Source organism: Pogona vitticeps, chromosome 7 (assembly GCF_051106095.1).
Source record: "Pogona vitticeps strain Pit_001003342236 chromosome 7, PviZW2.1, whole genome shotgun sequence".
Classification (NCBI taxonomy): Eukaryota; Metazoa; Chordata; class Lepidosauria; order Squamata; family Agamidae; genus Pogona; species Pogona vitticeps.
The window spans coordinates 9,570,238-9,595,991 of record NC_135789.1 but is presented as its reverse complement, the minus strand read 5'-3'; the positions used below and the strand labels follow the sequence as shown (position 1 = coordinate 9,595,991).

The 25,754-nt window shown below is 50.0% G+C and overlaps 1 protein-coding gene across 10 annotated transcripts in view; it reads right to left on the bottom strand.

Moving 5' to 3' along the window:
• Positions 1–876: 876 nt before the first annotated feature.
• ACOT7 (acyl-CoA thioesterase 7) overlaps positions 877–25,754 on the bottom strand; it is a 68,359-nt gene continuing 43,481 nt past the window's right edge. For 8 of the 10 annotated variants that reach the window (XM_020799967.3, XM_072977740.2, XM_020799971.3 and 5 more), the window contains 3 exons: positions 16,415–16,531; positions 9,390–9,574; positions 877–1,779 (listed from right to left, as the gene is read on the bottom strand). In XM_020799967.3, the coding sequence (XP_020655626.2) occupies positions 1,675–1,779; positions 9,390–9,574; positions 16,415–16,531 (407 nt within the window). In that variant the 3' untranslated portion in view covers positions 877–1,674. The remainder of the gene's footprint in view (positions 1,780–9,389; positions 9,575–16,414; positions 16,532–25,754) is intronic. The other 2 variants (XM_078379139.1, XM_078379141.1) reach the window with 1 other exon arrangement.

The following is a 25,754-nucleotide window of genomic DNA, read 5'->3' as shown; positions in this document are numbered from 1 at the left end:
AAAATCAAAGTTTTAATCAATTTTAGCACATGTTGTTTTGGAATCCCCCCCAAAGGCAAAAAAGTCCTAAATGAATACTGTAATTCTATTTAATCGGGAGAATATGAATGCAAAGGGTGGACATTACTTCAGCTCATTTGAGTGGGCCACCCATGTGCTCTCGGGCAGAAGGTACGTTAGGTTTTGGAGGAAAATCTAGCTGAGCTAAAAGGACTCCCGACTGTGTGTACATTTCAAGCCATTCTGCTGTTTAGGACTTCCGTTTTCGAAAGCCTCAGATCAGTGGGAATTGTAAATCTGGCATAGCCCTGTTTGATCAGTAGGGTGCAGAGGGGGATAATGACCAGTGTTTGGAAACAGGGCTTGGATTCAAATCCTGTGGTGCAACCTTAGTCAAATCACGTTTCAGACAGCTGGCTTCTTGTGGCCATTCATCTTCTGTATATATTGATTTTTCTCATGCTCGGCCCAGTTTGCTGCACGATTCCTCGCCGAGAGAGGATGGTCCTGGAGGTGTCAAGATCTGCCCAAGCTTGCTATTTGGTGTAGCTTCTGATCTGGCTAATTCCCGGAGGAAAGGTAGCTGTCTATTGTTCAGGCAGGAAGGCCTCTTCGCCTGATATCAGGATTTATCTTGCTAAGCAGCTCAGGCGCAAATCTCCCAGATTAAAGGGAGCGGCTGAGCTAAAACAAGGAGGGAGGGAGAGAGAGAGGGACGTTGATTCTGCCAGTGAAGAGGCTGTGCAGAACCAGGAGAGGAAAAAAAAGGTTTTATTTCTTCACCGGCCCAAACTGGCTCGGCGTCTTGCTAGTTTCACAAATGCTGAAAATGCCACACTATTTTAATTTTTTAATAAAAACAAACCCACTTTGGTCTTCTAGCTGAAGGCGTACCACCTTTATTCACAATATATTAATTAAATAAATTAGGCATACATGTACATATATATAGATAGATAGATATCCTTTCCCCCCTCTTTTATCCAGGAAGTTGTGGAATGGAAGAGAGACCACCGGAGGTGAATGCGAAGGAATGCTGGGAGCCTGTGGCTGTCGTGAAGAAGCTGCTGGATGCCTGCGGGCAGGAAAGGAAAGGATCTGACACAACAGAAAGCGCCAAAGGATCCGCCGGGCTCCGAAGGGCTGACATGAGTCGTCCTCTACGCAGAATTGTGTGTGTGTGTGTGTGTGTGGTGGGGAGCAGAGAGAGAGAGGGGCCGGATTGTTGAGCCTATGAATGCCTGCAATACCCCCACCCCTAAATATTTTTCATTTCCCTTGTTTTCTTTGCGCGGCCAAATCTGAGGCTCTATGCACCCATACCGGCCAGGTTATTTCTTTCCAAAACTCACACTGAGAGCAGCTGTGCAAAGGCCTGCTTGGAGACCGACCGGGAGGCTTGGACCCCCCCCCCCCAAATTTGAGTAAGGGGGTCGGCACCCCCCCTGCCCTGCCTCTCCCTTGCTCGCTCCTCCCCAGCTGTGTTCCGAATGGGTTTAGCTACAGTTGCAGATTACAATGGGACAATATTGTGTGTGTGTGTGTGTGTCGGGGAGGGGCCCGTGAGCCTCCCCCCCTCCCCACATCTGTCTCGCAACCGGGGTTTGTCCAAAGTGAAGGTTTCTAAAAAGGATGCACACCAAGGTCTTCCTCTCCCTCTCCGGCCAGCTGCAGTCACTGCTGAGTCAGGGGTTGGATCTTTGCCTGGCGCTTGGCTTTGGTCTGCAGGTACCGGCTTTTCCCTTCTTCAAAGCGCTGCCTCTCCTCTTCCGTCTCCAGCTGTGGGGCACAGAAGAAGATGGGGGAAGAAGCAGGGGTCAGAGGCTGGGCGGCTTTCCAGGCATCCAACCAGGTCAGCCCTGGGACCTGTCTTTCTCTCTCACACACACAAAAATGTGAACAGACTTTTGACAGGGAAGGGGGGGGGGCATCTCTAGGCCCTTTGGCATCTCCACAGAGCCCAGGGGGGTCCTCATTCATCACCATTATCATAGAACAGCACAGCTGGAAGGTGGCCCTGTGGATCATCCAGTCCAGCCCCAGTAAAGGAAGCTCAGTGGGGGAATTCGAATTCCCAATGTCTGGCTCTGCAGGCAGAGACCTAAGCTGCTCAGCTCCCCAGCAAGCAGTTCATGCTCTCAACCCGGTTGAAGGGAAGCCCGCTTGCCTGCATCCACTGCTAGAGAGCTCAACATGAAGGCTCAGGAACCCAGCAAGGAGCCCCGGGGACATCCTTTAGTCACACCACTGGCTCCCCTTTCGAGCCCAGTGCCCGAGAAGGGGAAGGGCCAGGATGGGAAGAACCAGCTTTGTCTTGCAGAAGATTCAAGGACATTTCTCTCCCCCTCCCCTCCATTTCTCTGTCTGCAGATCCTGGTCGCTCTTTCCCTGAACAGCTCCCCACGTCTTCCCCTTCTTCAACCTAGAGGTGTTCCCCCACCCCAACCCTATCCCCACCTGAGGGATTTCTGGAAGCCTTCTATCAGCTCTGCCCTCAAAATTGGCAGTTTTGCATCTCTAATGAGGGAGGCAAGAGTCCCATGCATTAGCTCTATCGGTGTAGTTTTAAAGTTTCTAAATACATGTTGCTTGCACAATTAATCATTTGCTTTTTTAATTTAAATTTTTTTTACTATATGATTAATTTGCCTTTTAACCTTGCAATCAATAGCTGTTTTTAGCGTGAGAATGGCGGCCCGCAAATGAAACAGATGAAATAAAGAAAGAAACCCGTCCTGCCATTGCCTTTAACCACCGGTTTGTGTAAACCCGGGACCATCAGAACGCTGCCGGGGAGAAGGAAGACGAGATGGCCGCTTCCAGCTTAGGGTCGCCATTTAGAAATCAAGTGGCGACACTGGAACCCAGAACATACGGGCTCACAACCCAGCCTCAACGGCTGCTTGGAACCAGCTCAGGTTTTCCGCCGTGGAAACAATCCGGCTCAAAGGCCGAGTGACCCTGCCGATCTCATTTTGCTCCCCAATGCCTGCCAATGTTTTTACACCTGTTTGCTGGGGCTGTCCCGCTGCTGCTGAGGCCTCCGGTACGGAGGAAGCTCAAGAGAGCTGCCCTAGTTTCCTGCATTATGCTCGCCTCCCTGCTCCCCCCCCCCCACGAAGCTCCCACGCCAGCTTGAGCAGCGGCGCTTCCTTCTCTGGCTCAACGATGACTTTCAAAGCAGAGAATCGCAGGTGGGAGCACCCGCTCCCCAACCAGCCAAAAATCGGGTCTGGCATCTTGTGGAACAAGGACTCTTCCAACCAAGATGGGGCTTCGTTAGAACCAGGAATCAACGCACAGTCCTCTCTGCTTCAAGGACCTTTGGGCCGGATAGGTGCGTTTCTTTACGTGTGTCGTATTCCTCAAGGCCCATCCATTTGCAGATGGCCCTCTTGGGGGTTCACGTCCAACATCGGAGCCCCATGCTATCACATCAGCTTGAAGGATCCACAATACAGGGGTGGAGTGGCTCACAATTCACCTCTCGAAGATGGAGGTCTCTCATCGCCAGGGAATGGCAGGAGAGAGTGGATCGAAAAATGAGGAAAAAATCACACCCTCGTCCTAGTATGGGAGGTAGGGGGGCGGGCGGGCATTTCATTTCCAAAAACTGCTTCTGCCAATGAAATAAAAGAACAGTGTCCCTCTTTGTTTGAAGAACCAGCGCATGATCTTCAGTCAGTCCACAGCTGCCTTAGCTGTAACTTTAAAACAACAGCACTAATGTAGCCTGCCTCTTCTGTGAAAAACGTTTAAGAAAGACCGTGCCTGGCGAAATCCACCTTGCCCAGGACTTTTGGACTTTACATCCAAGAGTAACTTTCCTGGCAAAGACCACTTTGCCATGAAACTTTTGGATTTTAGGTTATGTCACACTGGTCACGAGGCCTGACAAAGTGGCCTTGATCCAGGAAAGCTTGTGTATTGCCTGGCGATTTTTAATGGTCTTTAAAGGTATCGCTTCCTCTTGCATCTGGCCAGTAAAGTCACCCCAGTCGTGACGATCTTGGGAAATTAAAAGTCCCTCTGTCCTGCCCGGCATCTGCCGAATGGCTTCCCCAGAACTGAAAGGGGTTCCAAGGGAACCTCAGGACCTGAGGGGAAAAGAATCGGAAAAGCTTCTCTTTCAACGTATCACTGTGGGCTGATGATCTCATTAGCCAGTGGTGGAAATAACTTAGGGAGGCAAAAGGATTTTGGCCATCCCTGGAGAACTGCCAGCCCTAGGCGAGAGGGATCAGCACCCTGGCTCATTGCTGGGGGGCGGGGAGGATGCTTCATACACCTCTATGCCGTCTCTCTCTTACAAGGATGTGGAGGCCTCCCCTTGGGACTGCTCTCGTCCGACGTCCTCGCGACAGTGCTCTCCAGTGCAGAATGTCCTCTGTGTGTCTTCCTTCTTCCCACCTCCCTCGGAAAAGCCGCCTAGAGATGTTCACAAGGCGATCCTACCCCAGTGTCTCCGGATCAAGCAAAATGAAACCGTACCAACACAGTTGAGGCCGAAAGAGCGCCCCGTCCTCTCCACGACTCTTCAGATAAACCAAACGGGTCCCCAGCGAGCCGCTGCGGTGAGGATGAGAGGAGACGGGGCAGGAATAGAAACCCTCCTGGCAGAGATTAAGACCCTCCTGATTTTGGTCCAAGAGGCCTCGTTCAATCCTAACTGGTTTTTGTTTTCTTTTGAAAGGACAAAGCACCGGCTTCTTCATTCTGGGGCTTCTCGAGACAGCAGGGACCCCAGGATGTCACTCCCTGACAACAAAATGAGGCCGTGGGGAGCTGGGTTTGCTGGGGCTTAATGGAGAAGGCAGGAAGGCCCCCCTCTGGAGCCCCTAATTTTCCCTGACTCGACATTCAATTTGCCTCTCGGCGCTCAGCTCCCCAAACGGGGTTGCTGGCGATGCGTGGGCGCAGCAGGCCAGGGAAAGATCGGAGGTCTCATTAAATGGGTGTTTAGAGCTGCCATATGTGAGGTCAGAAGGGAGAATTTGCAGCGGGGAAGGAGGGGTGGAGAGGATGAGGTTAGAAAAGAGAAAGCTCTCCTCACCTTCCCCAAAGCAGCTCTGCTTCCCGGAAGCGCTTGGCTTGGCCAGCCTCCACCCCCAAAGGTTGTGTGTTCCCCCCCACTCCCCAGCAGGAGGGACTGGGATGCAGGCCTCCCCCACCCCCCAAAAAAGACAAACACATTAATTCAGGGGGATCAGGAACAGCTGTCCAAGAATCCCGGCTCTCCTGCACTGTTCAGCAGGCGGGTGGAGAGGCGTTGGCTAAGAATGATGTTCTGGCTTAGGGCAGGAGAGACTGAGAGCAGAGGGCAGGATCCGGGCCACCAAAAAAGGATGGGCAGAAGAAGCCGACTCTGGTGAGGAAGCAACATGATCCATCCCATAACAAGCCCAGGCAACTGCTCAAAAGGGGGGTTGACTCTGTAGAGCCTCCGGCAGGGTCTGTTGAGCCAAATGCTGCCACCAGCTAGCCAGTCGGGGCCAGCTAAAGGAAGCACGCTGTTCCCTTGTTACTGCAACTCCTCGGGCCACCAGCCAGTGTCCTCCCATAATCCAGAGGCGATGGCCTACGAGTCTCCATAGGAAGGGTCATACTCTCCCCACAGAAGCCTGCCAAGGCTACGAGATCTTCCAGAGGCCTTTTTTCTCCGTTCCAGTGCCATTAGAGGCATATTGGGTGATCCTATGAGAGGGGCGAACCTTCTTGGCGGCTGCCCCCCCCAAACTCCAGGACTCCCTCTTCGTGGGGGTCCTTTTGCTGCAGACAAAAGACCTTTTCATCCAGGGAAGTCTTGGACATTTCAGCTGTTCTGCTGGCCAAAGCGAGCCTTCAGTAGCCTTTCTTCCTTTGTATATTTCAAAACCCTTTATCTGTCCGTTTATTGAGGTCTAGGGTATATTTGTATTTTCAGCGTGGATCGAAGTGCCAGAGAAGTGGGACACAAAAGAAATCACCAGCAAATATCATCGTTTTTCTCTCCCCCCTTCTTTCTCACCTTCCCACTGAAAGGACCCGGGCATGGCAAAAGTCTTCCTTGGGTGAGGCGGGACAAGGACTTGTCCCACCCCGTGCCCTTAGGCCAGCAAACGCCTGCCTGGGCATCGTATCAATACTGTACTGACCTCGGCAGCCCTCAAATGGCTTCCACTTCCACCCCACTGAAGGGGTCCTGGCTGGAGCTACAACGGCTCCCTATGGCTTGGGACTGCCCGTCTTTGTTTCTGGATTTTGCCCCAGGATCCTATGGGTTTTGCTTCCCACACAGGCGATGAGGAGCCAGGGGCTGGCACTTCACTGGAACGTTGAACATTTTAAAGAAAAATGTGGTTCAGAAGCTCGAGACATGCCCGTCTATCTCTTATGCAGCTTTGCCCCTCTGTGTTATCCCGGCGCTGCCCCGATGGGAATAGCAACACGACGGTGGATGCTTTGAGAGCCGGCGGGCGGAGGGTGACCATCGCCAAAAGGCACGCAGGTGGTGCTGGCTTGCTAAGAGGAAACGGTCCCTGCTCGGAGGTTTTCAAAGGCGGGGAAAAGCAAAAGGGACCTGCCAAAGGGAATCTGCTCAGATGTCAACACCCCTGGCTGCTTGGTCCCCAGAAACTTGAGGAAGGTAAAAGGAAAACCTCCCTGAAGTTATCTTATAGCTCCCAATCCTTCTCTGTTCCGACTTGGGCATTCTGGAGAAATGGCATCTATGTAGCCAGGCTTTTTAGGAGAAGGAGAGAGAGAGAGAAAAAAAGAAAATCACAAAAAAGAAAAGGGGGCAATCCTTTCCCATTTTCACCTCAAAGGAACAGTGGTGCTCCAGAAAGTTTTTTTTTTGGGGGGGGAACACCCCTCAACTGCCTCCTTCTGAAAGTGGGGTGATGGGGGCTTTAAAAGCATCGACACCCCTCCGGCTGCATTTTCTTGGCTGCCGTGGGGATAACCGAGGAGGAATTCCAGAACGACGCCCATCACCTTGTTTCTTCCACGTCGCTATTGGGGAGGGGTTGGGTGCCGTGCCGCCAAGCGCCTTGGCCTAGCCGCTTTCATTCGAACCCAAGACAGGCCATTCTGCCACAGCTTTTGCCCAGGGGTGCTGCCGGTTTTCCCCAATGACACAAGGAATCGCTCACCCTCACTCCCCTGCGTCCTGATTCTTTGGTTGCGCCTAACAGGCCCGCCTCTCTTCTTGGTGACTCATGCAGAGACCCAGCGTGGGCTCTTCGGAGAGCGGGTGAAGAGAATCCCTTTCTCAGAGTGAGAGGACAAGAAGGAAGAGAGGAATGGAGGGGAGGGATTCCCCACCCCCCCACCCCAAATCTTCTCCTTCTCCAGCTCTCCTCTGGGAAGGGAAATGCCAAGCTAGTGGTACTCTTAATCAAAAGGGATAGGATCCCAGACTCACTGTCCAAGAACAGGGAGCACAGATGGTTTTGCTTCTGGGTACCGATTCTGAAGCCACCGCTGAAAAAACGAGCGACAGCCGCTTCTCCCTCCTTGCTCCCTTCCTGGCCACCTGCATTCATCCAGTTAAGCCCTGTTCTGGTTAACCCACTTTCCCCCCGCCTGACAGCTGTGACCCGGAGGCAGCAGAAGTCCCATTCATTTGTGGAAGGCTGTAAAACCTTCCTTCTTTCACCAGGCTTTAGAGATTTCTGCCTTAGAGGAGGAGTGGCTGATGGAGAGGCCAAAGAGGCCCTCCTTTCAGGGGGTGTTTTCCCCCCCATATCCTCCATCCGAAGATCTGGTTTCCTGTGTTTTCGCTGGAGTGGCTCCTGAACCCATAAGTAAAAGCAACAAAGAAAAGCAGAGGAGTCTCAGCAAGGCACTTGCAGGGCCAAGCCGCTGATTCGGAACTCCAGAAGGTATTAACGGACAGCAAAAATTTAGAAGCAAAGATCTCTTCTGGCAAACATGAATTCAGCAAGCGCGTGGTGGTGGGGGGGGAGAGAGAGAGAGAGAGAGAGAGAGAGAGAGAGAGAGAGAGTTTTCACAGCAGGGAACTCAATCACGAGATTTTTGTTCTCTGGGCCATGAACAAATTACAGAAACGTAACCCTGATGGCAAGACCCCAGCCTAGCTGGCAAGAGGCTTTGAAACACTGGAAGAACATGAGTGGAGATCAACAGGGTATAACATATTAATCGAGGAACCGCTCAGTCGTTTCGCTCCCTCTCCGCTGTCTCGGCAAAAGAGCTGCCGTGGCAGAGGCAGCTAAAAATAGACCAGAAAGGAAGTGTGTGTGTGTGTGTGTGGAAGCAGAATTGACAATCGCAGGTAGGAAAAGCACACTAGAAGGAGATTTCAGGAAGGGAGGGCAGCAGGAGAGAAAGGCAGGCGCTCACAGAAGTCAAAGGCATGCTGGGTTCCGAGAAGCTCGGTGAAGCCTACCAGAACATCTATAATTTAAAACAGTTTTAGAAAGGTACAGGAAGAAAAGGCCACACGCTCCTTGCTCCGGCTGTTCCCCTGGTCATAAAGACTGTGGGAAGACTGGCGGGCAGAGAGAGATGTAACTCGGGGTGAAGAAAGGCAGGGAAAGCAAGCTCCTTCGAGGGAACTGGGGTCGAAGGAAGGGGGTTCCGTAGAGGTGGGAAATGGTGGAAATGGGAGAAGGGTTGCATCCTTTCCCCAGAAATGGCAGGTCTGTGGTCCTGGCAGAAAAAGGGGATGGGAAGGAACATCCACTTATATTCCAATGTGTTATTAGAATATAAATCTTGAGACGGGGTTCAAGAAGATGCTGAAGCACAATTATCCCCCACATCTATCTTTGTCCAACTGTTCTGTCCGATTGCACAGGTCCGGCAGGTTTCTGGAAGCCTACCAAACCTCTTTGGCCAAAGGAGAAAAAGAGACGCGCATGCCTGTCCTGAGAGGAGCTAGGACGGCTTTTTGTTTTCTGGGTGCGGCAGAAACTATTCTTTGCTTTCACAAAGAGGAGATTATTTTAGGGAACCCAGGGAACTAGATTTGGAGAAACTAACCATGGGAGGGAGAACCTTAAACAAAAGAAAAGGTCCACCTCTGGCGCCTTGCCTAAAAAAAAGCTGAATTACGGGTACATACCATCCTTCTGAACAAAAAAAAAACCTGATTCAAGCGACCTTCCCACCCTGGAAGCAGAGAGTGAAAAACACCCCGGAGGGCGGCTCACAATGCTGTGTCTTTTGTTTAAATATTATGCTTAAATGCCGTTGGAAAAGCAGAGCAGGGTTTTCGTGTTTGCTTTTAAACCCTCCCAAGATGCGGCATCGTCTGGAGTCATCCCAGGAATGTGGGCCAAAGGGGAAAAACATATTCGAGTTCCAAAAAGCTCATCCAGAATTCATATATTTTTTTAAAGTTTTTTTTGGGGGGGGGAAGAGGTGAGGATGGTGGCACTTACCGCCAGCTGGGGGACAGGAAGGGGCTTCCCTTCCTTACTGAGGGACACGTAGGTGAAGAAGGCGCTGACGGCCCGGTAACGGTCCTGAGGCTCCTCCACAAAAGGGTCGGCGTCCACAAAGACCTCGATCTCCATGGATTTGTTGCTGGTGAAGGTCATGCGCCCCGAAATCGTAATCACACTGCCTGCAAGAGAGAAAACGGGAAGAGACGGGTTCAGGAGGCACAGCACCATGGGTGGACAGGGAGCGGAGCTCCCTGCTTTTCTTTTTTTTTTTAAAGACAGATCAATGGCGTGGAAGGAAGAAACGCGTTCCAAGTCCAGGGTTCCTTCTGTGGCCCCCCCCTCCACATTTTGGGTGGACTTGTTTGAAAAACATCCAACCCTCTCTTGGGTTCGGGGTGCCTGTGGGTCTGAGCTGCAGAATCGGAGAGGGAGAAGGGGTTCCTAAAGGTCATCTACACCACCCTCCGCCAACAGAGGAAATCCAGAGACCTCCTCTCCTCATCCAACCTTCAGTTAGAAACTTAGCAAGGAAGGACAGCCGCCTGCTACTGTTTCACATTTCTTTGGCTTTTTTGTAGCCGCGTCACACTGCTGGCTCATATTCAGCTTGGGATCTTTAGCGACCCCAAGACCCTTCTCACTCGTAGTATTGAAGAGTCAAGTATCCCCCATCTTGTTTTTTTTCCCCCGCCTCTCTGGTCCATCTCTCTGGGCCAAACCTGAGACGGATATGAACATGCCTGCACACCCACTCACTTCCTCCCCCATCAAACCCGTCTCCCGCGGGGGTCATGTGTTATTCTGGAGTTGGGGGAGTGGGCAAGCCGGTGAGTAGGGGAACCATGGCCATGGATGCCCTCCACCATCCTTGTAGCCCAAAAAAACTCTGCTCCAAAACTGTAAGCACAGCCCCAAAACTTCCACACGACCCCCTGGCCTTCTGAAATGCCCCGTATCTCTCGCCTGAAAAACGACATCTCTTTGGCCGTTGATTTCATACTGGGTTGATCCCGTGACCAGCTTTTTAACTGGGCACTTTTAATTTTCTTCGGATGCCAGCACGATCTATGATGAAAACCATCCTGAACAGTCTTTTTTTTTTTAAAAAAAAGACGTGTTTTCATGAAGCCAACCAAGCAGACAATTCCGAACTGAGGACACTCCAGGCAATTTCTCATCCCACCCCACCCCTCCCCCCCTTTTTTGCCGCATGCATCTTGCAGGGAGGGGAGAAATTAGCACAAAGCCTCTCTGTTTCTCGGCAGAGCTCCATGTTCAGCGCTCCGATCCGACGCCTCATCCGTCTAAGTGCTCCGCGGATTATCCAAAGCTGGCTTACATTCTGCAAACGGAGGCAGAAGGAAGGACGGAGGCCAGGCTTCTAAACCCATGGATGACTCAGGAAGAAAGGAAGAGCAATCCTGGAATCGCTCCATCTCCAGGAGGAACGGGGCCAACGCACGGCCCTCCGGAAGGCTCCTCAACCACCAACTCCACCATTCCTCTGAATTATTACAGAGTCATAGCATCGTAGCATCGCAGAGATGGAGGGAACCACAGGGTTTGCCAAGGCGGACCCCGTCAAACCCACCCCTTAGGCACCCCTGCCTTCTCTTTAAAAACCTTTAAGGAAGTTGAGCCCACCCATCTTCTAGCACAGCGGTTAAACTGCAGGACTGCAGAGAAGACTCTGCTCACAACCCGAGTCCTATCCCAACGGGCTCAAGGTAGCCAGGGCAAGGTTAACTCAGCCTTCCATTCTTCCAAAGTTGGCAGATTGATTGATTACCCAGCTCCCTTTAGGGAGGGGGGACATCATGTGTAGCCTGCATAATTCAACTGTAAACCTCCCAGAGACAGCTTTAAACACTATGGGTGGGGTGGGGTGGGTATGTAAGTGGCGCCCTGTGCTTTGCTCCATCTGTCCTATTTGAAGACGGCCCTTGGATCATCTCTCAGCCTTCTCTTTTCCCAGTTAAACAAGCCCAATTTTAATCATCCTGCTGGCTCTCCTCTGGAAACAGTCCAGCTGGTCCATATTCTTCTTAACCTGTGGTGTCCAGAAATGGACACAGTTTTCCAAGTTGACGGCTGACCAAAGCAGAAGAGAAGGCTTCCCTGTGTTTCTGTGGACCCAACGCAGGGATAGCAACAGCTTTCTCCACCCCAGGGCATCACATGGCTGACTCAGATTCACTTCATGGATTGTTAAAAGTCCCTAGATCCTTTTTACAAGTGCCACAACTGTAGTTCAACACGCCAAGCTGGGAATCAAGTCATAATTCTTAGGCAATTGCTTCTAATGCTGCAAAGAGTTGTGTTCTCCCCCCCCCCTTTAAAAATGTATTTGTACTGGAGAGAGAGACAGTGGGATTGGAGATTTCATAAGATTTGGTTTAGGATCTTGACTCACGTGGCAGGCTTTCGGTTTTACAGGGTCCCTTAGTCAACTGATCAGCACAATTATGAATATTTCCCTTAAGCATGATCTATAATGCAGTAACGTTCCTTTCTTTGAGTTATTTCAGAGGCTTAAACAGATTGGAGGACTGCCCGGGGAGCCCAAGCCATTTGGCGTCATTAATTAAAATATCCCTCAGTTGGTTACAGTGAGACTCAAGACCTGTAATTCTTTGTGAATTAGCGTGATAGATTTAAGAAAAAGAGGGAGAAAAGGGACAAAACAAGAAAAAAAAACCATGTGCGGCACTTTAAAGACAATTATATTCTAAGGTGAGCTTTCGTGGACACGTCCACTTCGTCAGACCTATGAAAACAGAATGAAATGCTGAATGAAAGATCAGTTTCACACTAAATACCCCTTTGCTCTTGGGTGTATGGAACACTGACATGCAGCAATTTATGGCTTATGTTGTTTTAGGGCTCTGTTGTAAAAAATTCTTCAGGAGACAGAAAACAAACACCAGGTCTGGGCAGAGATAAGGAACGCAAAGTGTGAGGAGTGGCTTGGGGGTGGGTGGGTTGAAGACCGGGGATACCCTTAGAACTCAAGAGAGGGAGAAAAAGAGAATATTAAATATAAAAATGAAGTAAGATGGCAGATGAATTAATGAGAGATGGGGCTTGGTAGTTGTGAAAATAAAATAACAGTGGCTGTAGATAACAGCAGAGGTATTACATCTGGTGGACTTAAAAAAGCTAGGCTTATATTCAATCCATTTCTATGGGGTGTCCATCATGAGTATAAATATTATCTCAGCTGTTTCCCTCTGTGTCCTTGATTTTCAACGATTTTGTTCTTTTAAAAGTGACTTCCAAAGAGAGAGAGAGAGCTAGAGAGAAATAGAAAAGGTCTTCCATGTTATTTGGAGAAATGATTCCACGGGTGGCCCTTTCTCCTCACCATTTATTATCTTCAGGCATGAGGGAGAAGAGGTTAGCGTGAATCAAACTGAATCGGAAGGCGGAGGGAGAAGCAAGCTGAGAAGTATAGATCGACGAAGTCTTAGGCACAATAGAAGGAACCGACTGAGCAGCTCTAACAAGGCCCAATAATCATCCTCCAGAGTGCAGAACATGTAATAAGACACTCAAGTTAAAGGAAGCCAGAATTCGGTGGAATATCAGGAAAAACTTCCTAACGGTTAGAGCAGTACGATAAGGGAACCCATGACCTCAGGAGGTGGTGAAGCGCTCCCACGCTGGAGGTCTTCAGGAGAAAAGTGGATGACTGTCTGTCAAATCAGCTTTGATTTGGATTCCTGCCTTGAGCAGGGGGTTGAACTCGACGGCCTCATAGACTTCTTCCAGGTCCATGATTCTATGATTCTCCTGATCCATCCAGAAAACTAGAGAAGCTCACCGACATTAATATATTCTAAAGAATTTTTTATTTCTCCAGGCCTATCTCTCTCTCTCTGTTTTGAAAACATACCAGGGCCTTTTGGTCCTTTCTCAGCTGCCAGGTTTGAGCTTGGTTTTCATTTTACGTTTCACAATTTAATGTTTCTGTTTGTTTGGGGTTTTTTTGTCCACTGTCCAGAAAGCATCTCTTATTGGGCCATGTACAAAGGCACTCAACATACAAACAAACAGTTGGGAGTCAGGAGCTCTGGATTCAAATCTCAGCCACCCACCTTTCTGCTCCAGCCCATCTGCACGAAGACAAGATGAACATCTTGCACGGGGAATATTACCAAGGAGAAACAAAGGGAGGAGGGAAAGCGGCACCCAAACATTTTTTTGCACCAAAGAGTCTCAGAGGATGTTCGAAGATGGGAGCTGTGCACACCACAACTCTGGGTTCGATGGAAATGAACTCTTCTGCACATTATGCCACAGGGGAACGAGGTTTCCAGACTTCCAGCAGACAAGCTGTCCAAAACTCACGGCAGAGACATGCCAGAATTATGAAATCTCTTTGGCCTTTTTTCACTGGACCACCTGCTCTTTATGCTCCTTCTGGCCTGCCAGCTTCCCTTCCATGACGTAGCACCATCCTTATTAATTATGAAGGCTCAGAGGCTCGGGAACCAACACTGCCTCTTCTCCCCCCCACACATACACACCACCCTTTTTTAGATTAACAGCTACAGCCTACTCTTTTATTCATGTACAGAAGAGTCTACACTGCACATTTAAGCACACAAAAGCTACACAACGGATGACTGTCATAAAAAAGAAAAAGGAACCGGTCGAATCGTATTAAGTCTGATAGTTATTCTACCTCCCTGTGATACACCTCATCAGTTTTGACATTTAGAAGGAAAACAGCAGGTCCCGCCCCGGAGATGATCTGTAATTTCAAGCCCCTTTTGTGATGCAGAGGAACGAAACCTGATCCTCCAGCAGGGAAAGCAAAGGAGTCTCTCCTCTACATCTTCCTCCTGACCCCATTTCTCTGGCATCTGGTTCAAAGGAAAAACGCAGCCTTTGCCAAAAGTCACACACATACATGCACACAGAGAGAGAGAGACCTCCCAACAATGTCACTTCCCCTCTGTTATGGAATTTTAGTTGTATCAGCTGTGAAAAAGCAAAGGAAAAAAATCAGACAGAGGAAGTTCATGGAGGATTCATTTATAGGAAAGTGGAAGAGACCCCAGACTGGGGACGTCAGTCAACACGGACGTAAACTTCATTTGGTTCAATGTGCCTACTCTGGCCTGGATTGACACTAGATTTAAGATAAATGAGGTTAGAAGGCAGCTGATTTTTATTATTATTATCAAGATCTTCAAAATTATCTTTCCTTATTATTTCCCCCATTCCACTGCCAATTATTCTGGCCTGGGCCAGGGTAGACGAGGCCCCCTGAAGACAGCAGATTAAGTCAATCGTGCATAATTCAGCCTCCAATGATTTCAATAAGCCTGCTCCAAACATGGCCAAATCTGAACCTAACTCAGTATAATCTGCTGATCATTGTTCTTTTTATATTATTATTAATAATAATACTCTTATGCACTGCTATTACAGTGCTATTTTAAATGTGGGAGGATTAGGAGTCAGTGGGGTGGAACCTTCTGTGCTTCAAGATGCTCCTGCCTTCAGCCTCCTCCCTCAAGCCCATCGTGGCCCAGGAGATATGGATTATGGGACTCTTAGCCCAAAATAGCTGGAGGACCCCTGTTCCCATCAACCGGACCCCACTCTACTAGGGATGGACAATGTGGGAGAAGCTAGAATGCTCCCAGGACAATCCACAGCCTGCACCAGCCCTTATTTAATGTATTTATTGATTTTAAGTATTTTCACCCTGCCTTTGTCCTTAAAAGGACCCAAGGCGACTGGAAAGGAGCAAAAAGGATGAAAATAAAAAAACTTGAATGTTGCTACGGCCTATTTCTTGTTTCATGAGGAGAGGGCTCCGAAAGGACCACAAAAGGCCTCTTTAAGGCAAACAACAGCTAATCCTTCCTAGAGAAGGGCTTCTTTTCCAGAGATTTAGATGGCAAGGGGTGCCCTGTTTGCCACCCCAACCTGCAAGATGGGGAAATGGGGGAGAAAAAAAGCCAAGAAAGGATGATGCCCTTATCCCACGCTCTCCTTCCTCCACTTCCTTCCTGCAGCCGTGCGGTTTCCCCAACAGGCTGGATCCAGGCACCTGCGTGTAGGTCGTGACGAAAGCCAGAGTGGATTTTTGTCCGGGGAGGGCTCCTGACCTCCTGCCCGACTCAAAGAGGCAAGAAGGGGTCAGGCGACGGCCCTCCGAGCCCAAGGGCCTGGCGGCTGCTCAGATGTCCCTTCGGGGAATAAGTTCACCTGGGGGAGGGCAAGGGACAGGCGGGGGGGGGGCAATCCCTTTCTCAGCCCCCCCCCCCGGTGTATGGATGGCAGCCAAAGAAAGCCATGCGTTTCCAGAGTTCACACTGCTAAGAAAGAAAAAGGAGGTATAAAACCTCCGCCCTACTTAGCTTGGCAAAGGGCAGGGTTTTCGTTGGCCAAAAGGGAGAGGGTTCACACAGACTGGCGCCACAGATCCGCAAGAGGCCCGCGGAGAGCATCTGAGTGGGTGGGAGCTGCCCTTCGAACAAAGGACGTTCTCTAGAGTTTACTCAGGCTAAGGCAGACCTCGAGGTTCCTCCTCACGACCTTCTGTTCAGGAATCCGGGGCTCCTTTGAACATCCTCTCTCCCTGCGAGCCGGGATGGAGAAACAGAAACAAAGATAGGATAGCGCTCCCCCAAATACCTGAAAAGGAGTCCTACAGAGGAGGGCCAGGATCTGCTCTTGATCGTCCCAGAGCGCAGGACACGTCAGAACGGACTCAAGCAAAAGGAAGCCAGATTTCGGAGGAACAGCAAGAAAAAACTTCTTAACTGTTAGAGCAGTACGACAACGGAACCAAGGAAGTAGTGAGTGCTCCAACGCTGGAGGCATTCAAGAGAAAATAAGGATGGCCGTCTGTCAGATCGGCTTTGACTTGGACTCCTGCACTGAGCAAGGGGGTGGACCCGATGGCCTTCGAGGTCCCTTCCAACTCCATGATTAACCTAAGATTGCCGATCCACCACCCTCCTTTCCCCGGAGACAACGGGCCCTGCTGCTTCTTTTACCTTTCTTAATCTTCTCGTGAAAATTGATGGCATCCACAGAAGCCGTCACAATGTTAGTCTTGCAGTGGCGAGCGGCCACAATGCCGGCCACTTCATCCATCAGCTTCATGGTGACACCTGTTAAAATAATAAGAAGAAGAATAATTACAGAGTGGCAGGTATTACCTGAGGTCCTTCTTTAGTTGTATCTCTAGGGAAAGATGACCTGGAGTGACAAAGAAAGAAGAGGAAGTCCTGCCTCCTGAACCACTAGAAGCCCTATAGTGGGAAAGACACGGCTGGACTCCTTTTCCCATCAGCCTTACACATATTCAGGGATGATGGTGTGCGGAGTCCAAAGGCAACAGGAGGGCCACAACTTGGCCTTCTTTAAGCCTTCTTTAATCTTTAATGTATGAGAATATACATTTCTCATTTCAGAAATGTATATTCTAATTTCCCTAGGAGTAAAATAATAACAATAATAAACACTCCACCCACAGTGGCTCAAAGCACAAAACAAGTTAAGAGACCAGCAAAACATACTGACCAAAACCAGTAACAAACCAAGTTGAATCAAACCATTAATTTAAGAAAGAGGCAAACTGGGCAACTGTTCCCAAAGAGATTTAGAAGGACATGATTAATATATCAATAAAATAAATAACTGGAAGGATGTTCGCATGGAAGTTGGAGTCCACCTCTTTTCCTGAGATGGTCCAGAGGGCAGGAAAAGAGGACATGAAAGAAGATTCCAACTCAGCCTTGGGAAAATTTCTCTGATGAATCCCAACTAAAACGCGAATCTCAGCAATTCGCGTTTTAGTTGGGATTTCATGCCTAGGTGAGGGGGTTGGAAGAGGTGACCCTTAGGGTCTCCCCCCCCCCCTTCTGTCTCTATTGTTCTATGATTCTAAGTCTTAGAAAACAAAGGTGGCAGTGGGAAAGGATGTGTTTTGATTAAAACAAGATTTTGACAACCTTTTCCAGTATCCCCTTATTTCAGCCTGGCTTAATGGTTTCACCAATTCCTCACACTTCAGTGTATGCGACATAGCAGGTTTGGGCTCCTTAGGAACAAGTGACCCCTCGCACAGCTAAACCACAACTGATTCATTTTTAAAAAATATTTTTACCCTGCCTTTCTCCATAAAAACAACCCCAAAGGGGGGTTTACATCATTCAAAGACAATAGGGAAAGCTAAAAACATTAAGTATACAAATAAGGATCAAACAAAAGCCACTCTAAAAATGGTAAACGAAGGCAATGGTAAAAGCACATTCAAAGCAGGAAGGTACAACAATCTATTAAAAAAAAAACCATTCAGGCAGCCGGTCACTGAGGGGAAAGCTTAACCAAAGAGAAAGGTCTTGGCTTGCTTGTGGAAGGACAGCCAAGATGGGGCCAGGTGGGCCTCCAGTGGGAGGGAGTTCCAGAGTCTGGGAGCAGCCACCGAGAAGGCCCTCTCTCATGTCCCCACCAAACATACCTACGAAGGTGCGGGACTGAGAGAAAGGCCCCTCCTGATGAGCTTAATGCCCCCGCAGGCTCATAATGGGAGACACAGAAAAAGAGCTTGGACTCAAAAACCATTTAGATGAGGACCCGTCCTCTGAACTGGGCCCAGAAACAGATCGGCAGCCGGTGGAGCTGCTTGGACCATAAGCGCGTGCTTGTTTTATGACACACGCTCTGCTCCCGCTGCACACTGGCGGATCTTCGGGGCCTTCCGGTTTCAACAAGAGACTGCCGGAGCCGGACGAAGACCAAGAGAAGCTCCCTGGGGGTCTTCCAACGTCATGCACAAACAGGGCTTCTGGAGTGGGCAATGTTCGCACCATTTCAGTGGGCAACGTTCACACTTCAGTCGGCGTCCCCACCCCACCCCGAGACATCACCCTGGCCCTTGCGAGTGTTCGGCTACAAGGCAAGATGCCTCCTTCCCCCGAAAGCCTTTGGTTGCTGCTGTTTGTTTTAAAAAGAAAACTCAATTTAGGTTGGAATAAATATTTATGCAGCTGCCCTGGTTAAATCGCCTCTTTCTGGACGTCGCCTGCTCTTCCGTTTTCCAAGTGAGAACATGTTTAGTGCTTGATTGCAACCCAACAGTTATTTCCTATCTCTCAGGGCTGGGCTTCTTTGGCCCGTCAGGGCTACTTTGAGCTTTCTGGAAGGGCCCCAATGAGGGGTTTTTAAATATATAACCAACTCAACAGTCAAGTTCAATGAGGCAGAAACTCTTCAAAAGAAAATGCATTCCCTCCCGTCCTTTGGGTGCATTAAAAAGTGAGAAAGGCTGTGGGGAATTTCACCCTGAGTCCTTTTGGGGCTTGGGCTTTGATCAAAAGGCGCTCAGCATCCCTCTTCCTCCGGTGCTTCGATCCTCCCCCCTCCTCTCGTTCTTCAGGGTTTTGGGGGTCATCAAAGGAGACAGTGGAAACAGAGCAAAGCAGGATTTGTGCTCAGCCCAGCGAATATTCATCACAACAGGGATGGTAAGGGCTGGGGCGGCCAGAAAGTGTTCGGGTAGACTTAAGGCCACATGATACGGCAGGCTTTTGGTGGAAACAAAATGCCAGAGATGATGCTTCCTTTTCCAATGACGCTAGAAGCCTGAAACTGGAGGGATGCGGAAGGGGGATGATCCCAGACCCTTAGACCTTGCATGGATGGCAAACAGCTGTTTTTCCCCTTCCATCCAACCTCCATCGGGTACTAGTCAAATACAAAAAAAAAAAATGCCTTTTGCAACCGAGGATCCGGATGCTTTCTTCCCAGCTCTCAGTGTTCCCGGAAATGGAAACTATGTTCTGGGATGGCATACAGCCACACACAGACAAGCTGACACATTTTTGTGCCTGCATCAGATGGGACAAAAAAAGAGCCATCCATAGTGATCCGAAAGCAAGCTCCCCAGTCTATACAACTGGCTTCTCCTGCCCCTAACTCCTACCACCACCACCACCACCTAGACAGATGAGGAATTCTGGAGAACCTGAAAGCTTGCACACTTAATTCTGGAATGGTAGTCAGTCCTAGCAAAGATAATAGCCGTCTAGAGTAAACGAGTAGTCCAGATAGGCGGGGTATAAATCAAATCAAATCAATCAATCAATCAATCAATCAATAATCAGTTCAGAGAAGGGCAAGAAGGATGAACGGGGGGGGGGGGCTGGAAGCCAAGCCCTAGGAGGAAAGACTGAAGGAACTGGACATGTGTCACCTTGAGAAAAGAAGACGGAGGGGAGAGAGGACGTCACATTTTTCAAACCCTTGAAAGGCAGTCCTCCAGAGGAAAGGCAGGATCTGTTCTCAATCCTCCCCGAGTACAGGACATGCAACAATGGACTCAAATTACAGGAAGCCAGATTTCGGTGGAATATCAGGAAAAACTTCCTGACTGTTAGAGCAGTACGACAACGGAACCCATGGCCTCGAGAGATGATGATGAGTGGTCCAACACCAGAGGCCTTTGAGAGAAAATAGGATGACCCTCTGCCAGGGTTGGACTTGATGGCCTCAACTTCATCGTTCTATGATTCTAGTCCCTGCTGGTGGATTTTGGAGTCTTCTTCGTACCAGGGATGAAGCCCCATAAACTAGCACATTTGGCACACTCGTTTAAAAGGTCAGAAATTGGGTTCAAGCCCACGGCTCTTGCCTTGAAGTCCACCGGAGGACCCTCCGGGCGGCCACTCACCCACCGTCAACCTGACTACCCTGGCACAGGGTCCTTACGGGATGAAATGAGAGAGTGGCGTGTGCAGGCCAGCCAGCCAGCCTCAAAAGAAAAACCTGGATTGCAAAGGAGTGATGAAGGGAAACAGGGCCCATCGGATCCAGCAAAGCAGCCTGGAGGAGGTGGGCGACAGCTTTGAGTTTTGGCCATGCGTAAGTAAACCCGCTCATCCCTGCTCTGGAACCGAGGCTCGGGCACCACCCAGCGCTCCTTGGCCACCACGGCTTGCAGGGGACAGGCTGAGCAGCTGCAGAGAACGGAGTAGAAGAAAGTATTCTTTGCAGCCGCGGTTTTCAGCATATTCCATTGAGAAGCAGCTTCTACACACACACACACAGAGAGAGAGAGAGAGAGCCTGCTTTGGCCCAAAGCAGGTTCAGCCGCTTCAACTGACAGCAAAGCTAACAGTTGCTAAATATAACTGTCTGCGCGCACGTTCGCAGGAACCGTGACTCGCCTCCCTCCCAGCTCTGTTCCGCGGATATGAAAGCAGGAGGGGCGGCAGAAAAAAAGGGTGCCGTCCGTTCGCAACGGGGAGCCTCTCTTTCTCTCTCGGGCCATGATGGTGCCAGCACAAACCAGAGAATTTGTAGAGCTGGAGGGGACCCTGTGGGGTCATCGGGTCCAGCCCCCTGACAGTGCGGGAGGCCCACACCTTAAAAGCATCCTTGACAGGTGAGCCTGCAACCTTTGCTTGAAACCTACCCACCCCATGCAGGAAAGCCCACCACCCTCCAAGGCCATCCGTCCTGCGCTCTCGCTGTTAGGAGGCTCTTCCTCAGGCTGAGTCCAAACCTCCTTTCTTATAACTTAAATCCACTCCTTCTGGCCCTAACCTCTTGAGCTGGAAAAAACACAACCCTGCACCATCTTCCACGCAATGATGTGTCATCAAGTCGCCTCTCACTTACGGTGACTCTGAAACTGAACAAACACCAAAATGTCCTGTCCTCAACAGACCTGCTCGGCTCTTGCAATCTTCAAGCCTATGGCTTCCTTTAGGGAATCGGTCCATCTCGCATTGGGCATTCCTCTTTTCCTGCTGCTTTTCACCTTTCTAAGCATTATTGTCTTTTCCGGAGACTCTTGCCTTCTCAGGATGCGCCCAAAGCAGGACAACTTCAGTTTTCATCACTGTTGCCTCCAGGGATCATTCAGGCTTGATTTGATCTAGGACCCACTTGTTTGCCTCTTTGGCAGTCCAGGGTATCTACATGATAGTCCTTCAAGTACTTGAAGACAACGACTAGCAAGGACGAGCACAGGATTACAATGTCACCGGGGGGTGGGCAGTGGGAAGGAAATCTCACGATGCTGTCGGAAGTGGCAGCTGGCTCTCATGCTCAAAGCTGTGTGCATTTGTGTGTGGGAACAGACCCATGCACAGTTTCAAGAATGAAACCAAGATCAAGTCTCAAAACTGAGCCACGGACCACAGCGTTGAGGGTTTTAAAAATCAGATTTTACCCTTGCATCCTGCTGTGCAAAACTGCTCCAGTCTTAGCAACCTTGGAAAGTCTATGGGGGAATGATTTTGCATTCTCTTGTGTGCATCCACGGGACACCTCCCCGCCAGGTCCCGGCTTTTGCTGCTGAGCTGCAGATGATTCTGATGGCAGCTGCAAAGGAAGGGCTGCTTAGCCTTCAAATTGGCGGCCAAAACCCTCAAAAACCACTACTTCCACGTCCGGGTGGAAGGGTGTATATTACGCTTTGGCCTGGAAGCTGATGATGACCGTTCCCCATGGCTGTGCTAGTCTAGCCTGAGGGGAACCGTGGTTCAAAACCCACATGGAGAAACACACCTGGCATCCGTTCCCCCACATTTAAACAAGACACACAGAAAGGGTGAAGAGGCATAAACGTTGAGGGCCTTTCAAGGGAAAATGGGACCGTCCTCTGCCAGATCGGCTTGGATTGGGGATTCCTGCCTTGAGCAGGGGGTTGGACTGGATGGCCTTAGGGGGCCCCTTCCATGATTCTACGATTCTGGGAAGCTTCAAGCGCTGTCGCTTTATGCTGAGAAAAACACTGCCTGCTTCATTTCATTAAAATCTCTCTCCCTCTCTTACTGCTGCTGCTTGGGTTCTACACGCAAAAGGCACTTTAATGTGAAATATACCCCACTGAAGCCTCTTCCTTAAGCACAGGAGCCAGGATTTCTCACCTGGGGGAACTAATCAGGTAGATACAGTTTTCTTACTGTGACCCCAGTATGACAGGCTCCGAGGGACAAACTCAGCCATTCCTCATCCATTTCATGGAATGACATTCAAGCAGCCAGAGGGCCATTTTAATCATCATCGTCCTCCTCCTCATCATCATCATCATGGAGAGTCCTTCCTCGGTGGAGGCTCAAGTGGGGAATCGAACCCCCAACTTCTGGATCCGCAGCCAGAGACCCAAACGACTGTACCACCAGGAGAACCCATTGGTGTTTCCAGCTGTCCTCTTTCATTCTTCCCACTCTTTTCTCCACCCCTGCTCCACAGAAAGGCCATTTCAGCAGCTGCTTTCTAGCCAGATGTGCTGGGGTGCCAGCCATCTCCTTTCCTCCCCGCCTCTTTTCTCCAAGTTTGCACTGACTTCACTCAAGCTGTCACCGAGAGAGGCAAGATAATTAGCCACAAGACTGCTCTGTAATTTTGTGTTCCGTATCAAAAGGGAAGACCTGTCATTTCATAGGGAGATCTCCACGCTAGGCGACCCACTCCGGGTCTGGGTCTCTCACTTTCGTCTCTAAATGCATGCGCACAGAGCTGCGTGCATTCAACGGGGTGCATGTGTGCACACACACACACCCAACCTTGGCTCACTGGCAAAGGGGCACCATGCAGGAGCTCCGGTTTAACCCTAAAAGGCTGCTAGGTTTGAAAAACTGAACATCAAATGCAAGCTCCCTGCACCAGCCTGTCTGGATTCCACTGAGAAGGAATGTTTATCATTGCATGGGCTGAATACCTGCTCGTCCAGCGAAGATCCTCCATAGAGGCGGCCATTTTCGGTGCCTGTAGTGTGAAAAATCAGTCCTAAAAACAGCGCGGGGGGGGGGGGGGGCATTTTCTTCAACCGGCAGCCATTTTGAACCCCGACGATCAGCTGTTTGCTGATCGTCGTAAAGCAAAAATCGGTTCCTGAAGCAGGGAACCATCATTTTGCGATCGCAAAAACGTCAACGTTAAGCGGATTCGTCGTAGAGCGGTGTAATCATCCAGCAGGGCATGACTTTATTATCCACAGTTTTCAGCATCTGTGTGTGGGGGGGGGGGGAGGGGTGGCCTTGGAACTGATCCCCCTGCAAATATCATGGTCCTACAGCGTTACAAAAGGAAACAGCAAGGAACGAAATGGAGGAAAGTGGGATTTCAAGTCCTTTCTGACCACACATTGTTTCGGGGTGTCCTGGCACAAGAACTAGGCTAGACTGGTCATCAGGTCTTGCTGTGCATTAGATTCCACCCAGGACAGCCCATACAGTCTGGAAGGTGGGACATTCAAAGCTTTCTGCTTCTGTCTGAACACAGCAGTTTCTTGATCGATGGGGGGGGGAAAGCGAGCCAACCAGGCGATCCGTCTTTACACTGCCAATGCTGGAGATCATTTCCAGTGATGGATTAGGTGAAGAAAATCAATCCCCGCCCACTTGGCTCTGTTGGATGGCGTCCCAACCTCTGGTAGCATCAATTAATCCAGGGACGGTCCCCACTGCCACAATATCGAGTCCAGCTTAGCCGCGGGACGCAATTTGAAGGAGGGGAATGCCCCTTATGGCCTGGGACACCTTCCAGCCAAAAGCGCTCACAAAATGTTCCCTGGGGCTGCCAGGGACGAAGGCTGAGATCCAGCGCTTGCAAACGCTGCACTTCTAACCACGCAGTTGATTCCCAATTCCTCTCTCTCTCTCTATGCCCCATTTCCTGCCAGAAATCTAAAGCGTCCTGACACCGCTGGCAGCTGAAGGGAACGTCCGTCTCTGATCCTGATGAAAACAGATCTCCTGCCGATCCAAGACCCGGCCGACACTCTCGGAAAGAGCCGTCATGTAGAGAGGCCGGCTGGGCAAGGAGGGAACGGCACCATTTACGTCCGACTTGCTCAGAAGGAGCCACCTTCCGGCGTGCCTTCTCTCCCCCTCCACTGTCCCATTAGCTGTGGCTTGTCAGAGACAAATGAAATCACATTAACCCTGATTTACAGAGGTTGAGAATATAGGATAAAATGCAGCTGTCCCTTTTCTCCCCCCCTTCCCCTGCGCTTGCAATGAACAAGGGACGACAACGAGAGGGCCAATTAATCCAGCCACCCTGGGGATCAGCTGGCCCCAGACATGCATCGTAACAGCATGGAAAGGAAGGGTGAGCGGCCACAGGGTGCTCTGCTCTTTTCCTGCCCCTGCAGAGGAAACAGGGAGACAAAAGACTTGCATGGTGAAATATTCCTGCAGTGGCTCCCAGCCAATGGTCTCGGGATCTCGTTCGGTGGGATCAGAGCAGCATGTCCAAAACGATCCCCAGTAATTATTGCACCGGTAGAGGGGATTGACTAGATGCCCTTTGATGGACCCCCTAATCACTGCAGTTCTGATTTTATGACTACCGGGGGTCCTCTCCATACTCAATACCCACAGGGGACAAGGGGGACTGTTTTTCCATCCTGTCGGGAGGCTTCCTCGGAGCTGCCGAATGGCCACTAAAGAGAATGTGGCTGCCGGACGAGGCCAGATCTGGCACAGCGCGCTTGGAGCAGCCTGGAACTCTGTCAGCAAGACAAAGAGACACCCTTCTCCAAAATGTCATTTCACTGATCTGCACAGAGGCTGCTTAGAAATCAAGAGACCCCTCTGGTCAGGTTTCCTCTTGCTAATTCCTGCCATTTAGGGGATCAGAGGGAAGGTGGGGAGAGAGAGCAGCCCGTTTAAAGGTTGCAAGTTGCAACCCACCTATTTATATATATGCCTCATTCCAAGGGCATACGTTCCTTGGCCCATGGGTGTTTCCAAGCAAAATCTCTCCATTCCCCAAAAACGCAATCCCCCCCCCCCAAATCTAGGCAACGCACACCTCGAAGCCACACAAGAGGCATGCTAGATCAGCCCAAGGCAAAGAGGTTCCTGGATTCCACCTGAGGTCATGCAAGTGCTTTAATATTTACCTTTTCACTAGAAGGCATAAGATGGATTAAAAAAAAAAAGTCTCCAGGCATCATCCTTGCCACCAGACCGTTTCCGTTTAATTTTCAAGAATTGATCTAAGTTAAGGCCTCCTTCCTCTTTTGCCAATGAGTGTGTTTAATTACCCAGGTCCAGATTACCAAGGAGCTCCTTGTAATGAAGAGTTACTATAGCAACCATTCCTCCGGAGGCCCCCCCTGGCTTATCTCTTTTCAAGTAGAATATTTACTTTTCTCTCAGATGCGTTGAGCTAGCAGTATGGTTTCCCACCTGTAATTACAGGCAGGGAGGTTGAAACGTGAAGTCAAGTCCAAGGAGAAGAGGCTCTTTCTTGCTTTTATTGCTGCAACTGACACAAACACACACGCACCCATCTCGGCCTTAAGCTTTTCTTCCTGTCTGCAGCCTCCCTGAGACCCATGTGTTCCTTTTTCAGGTGCTCTGCTATCCA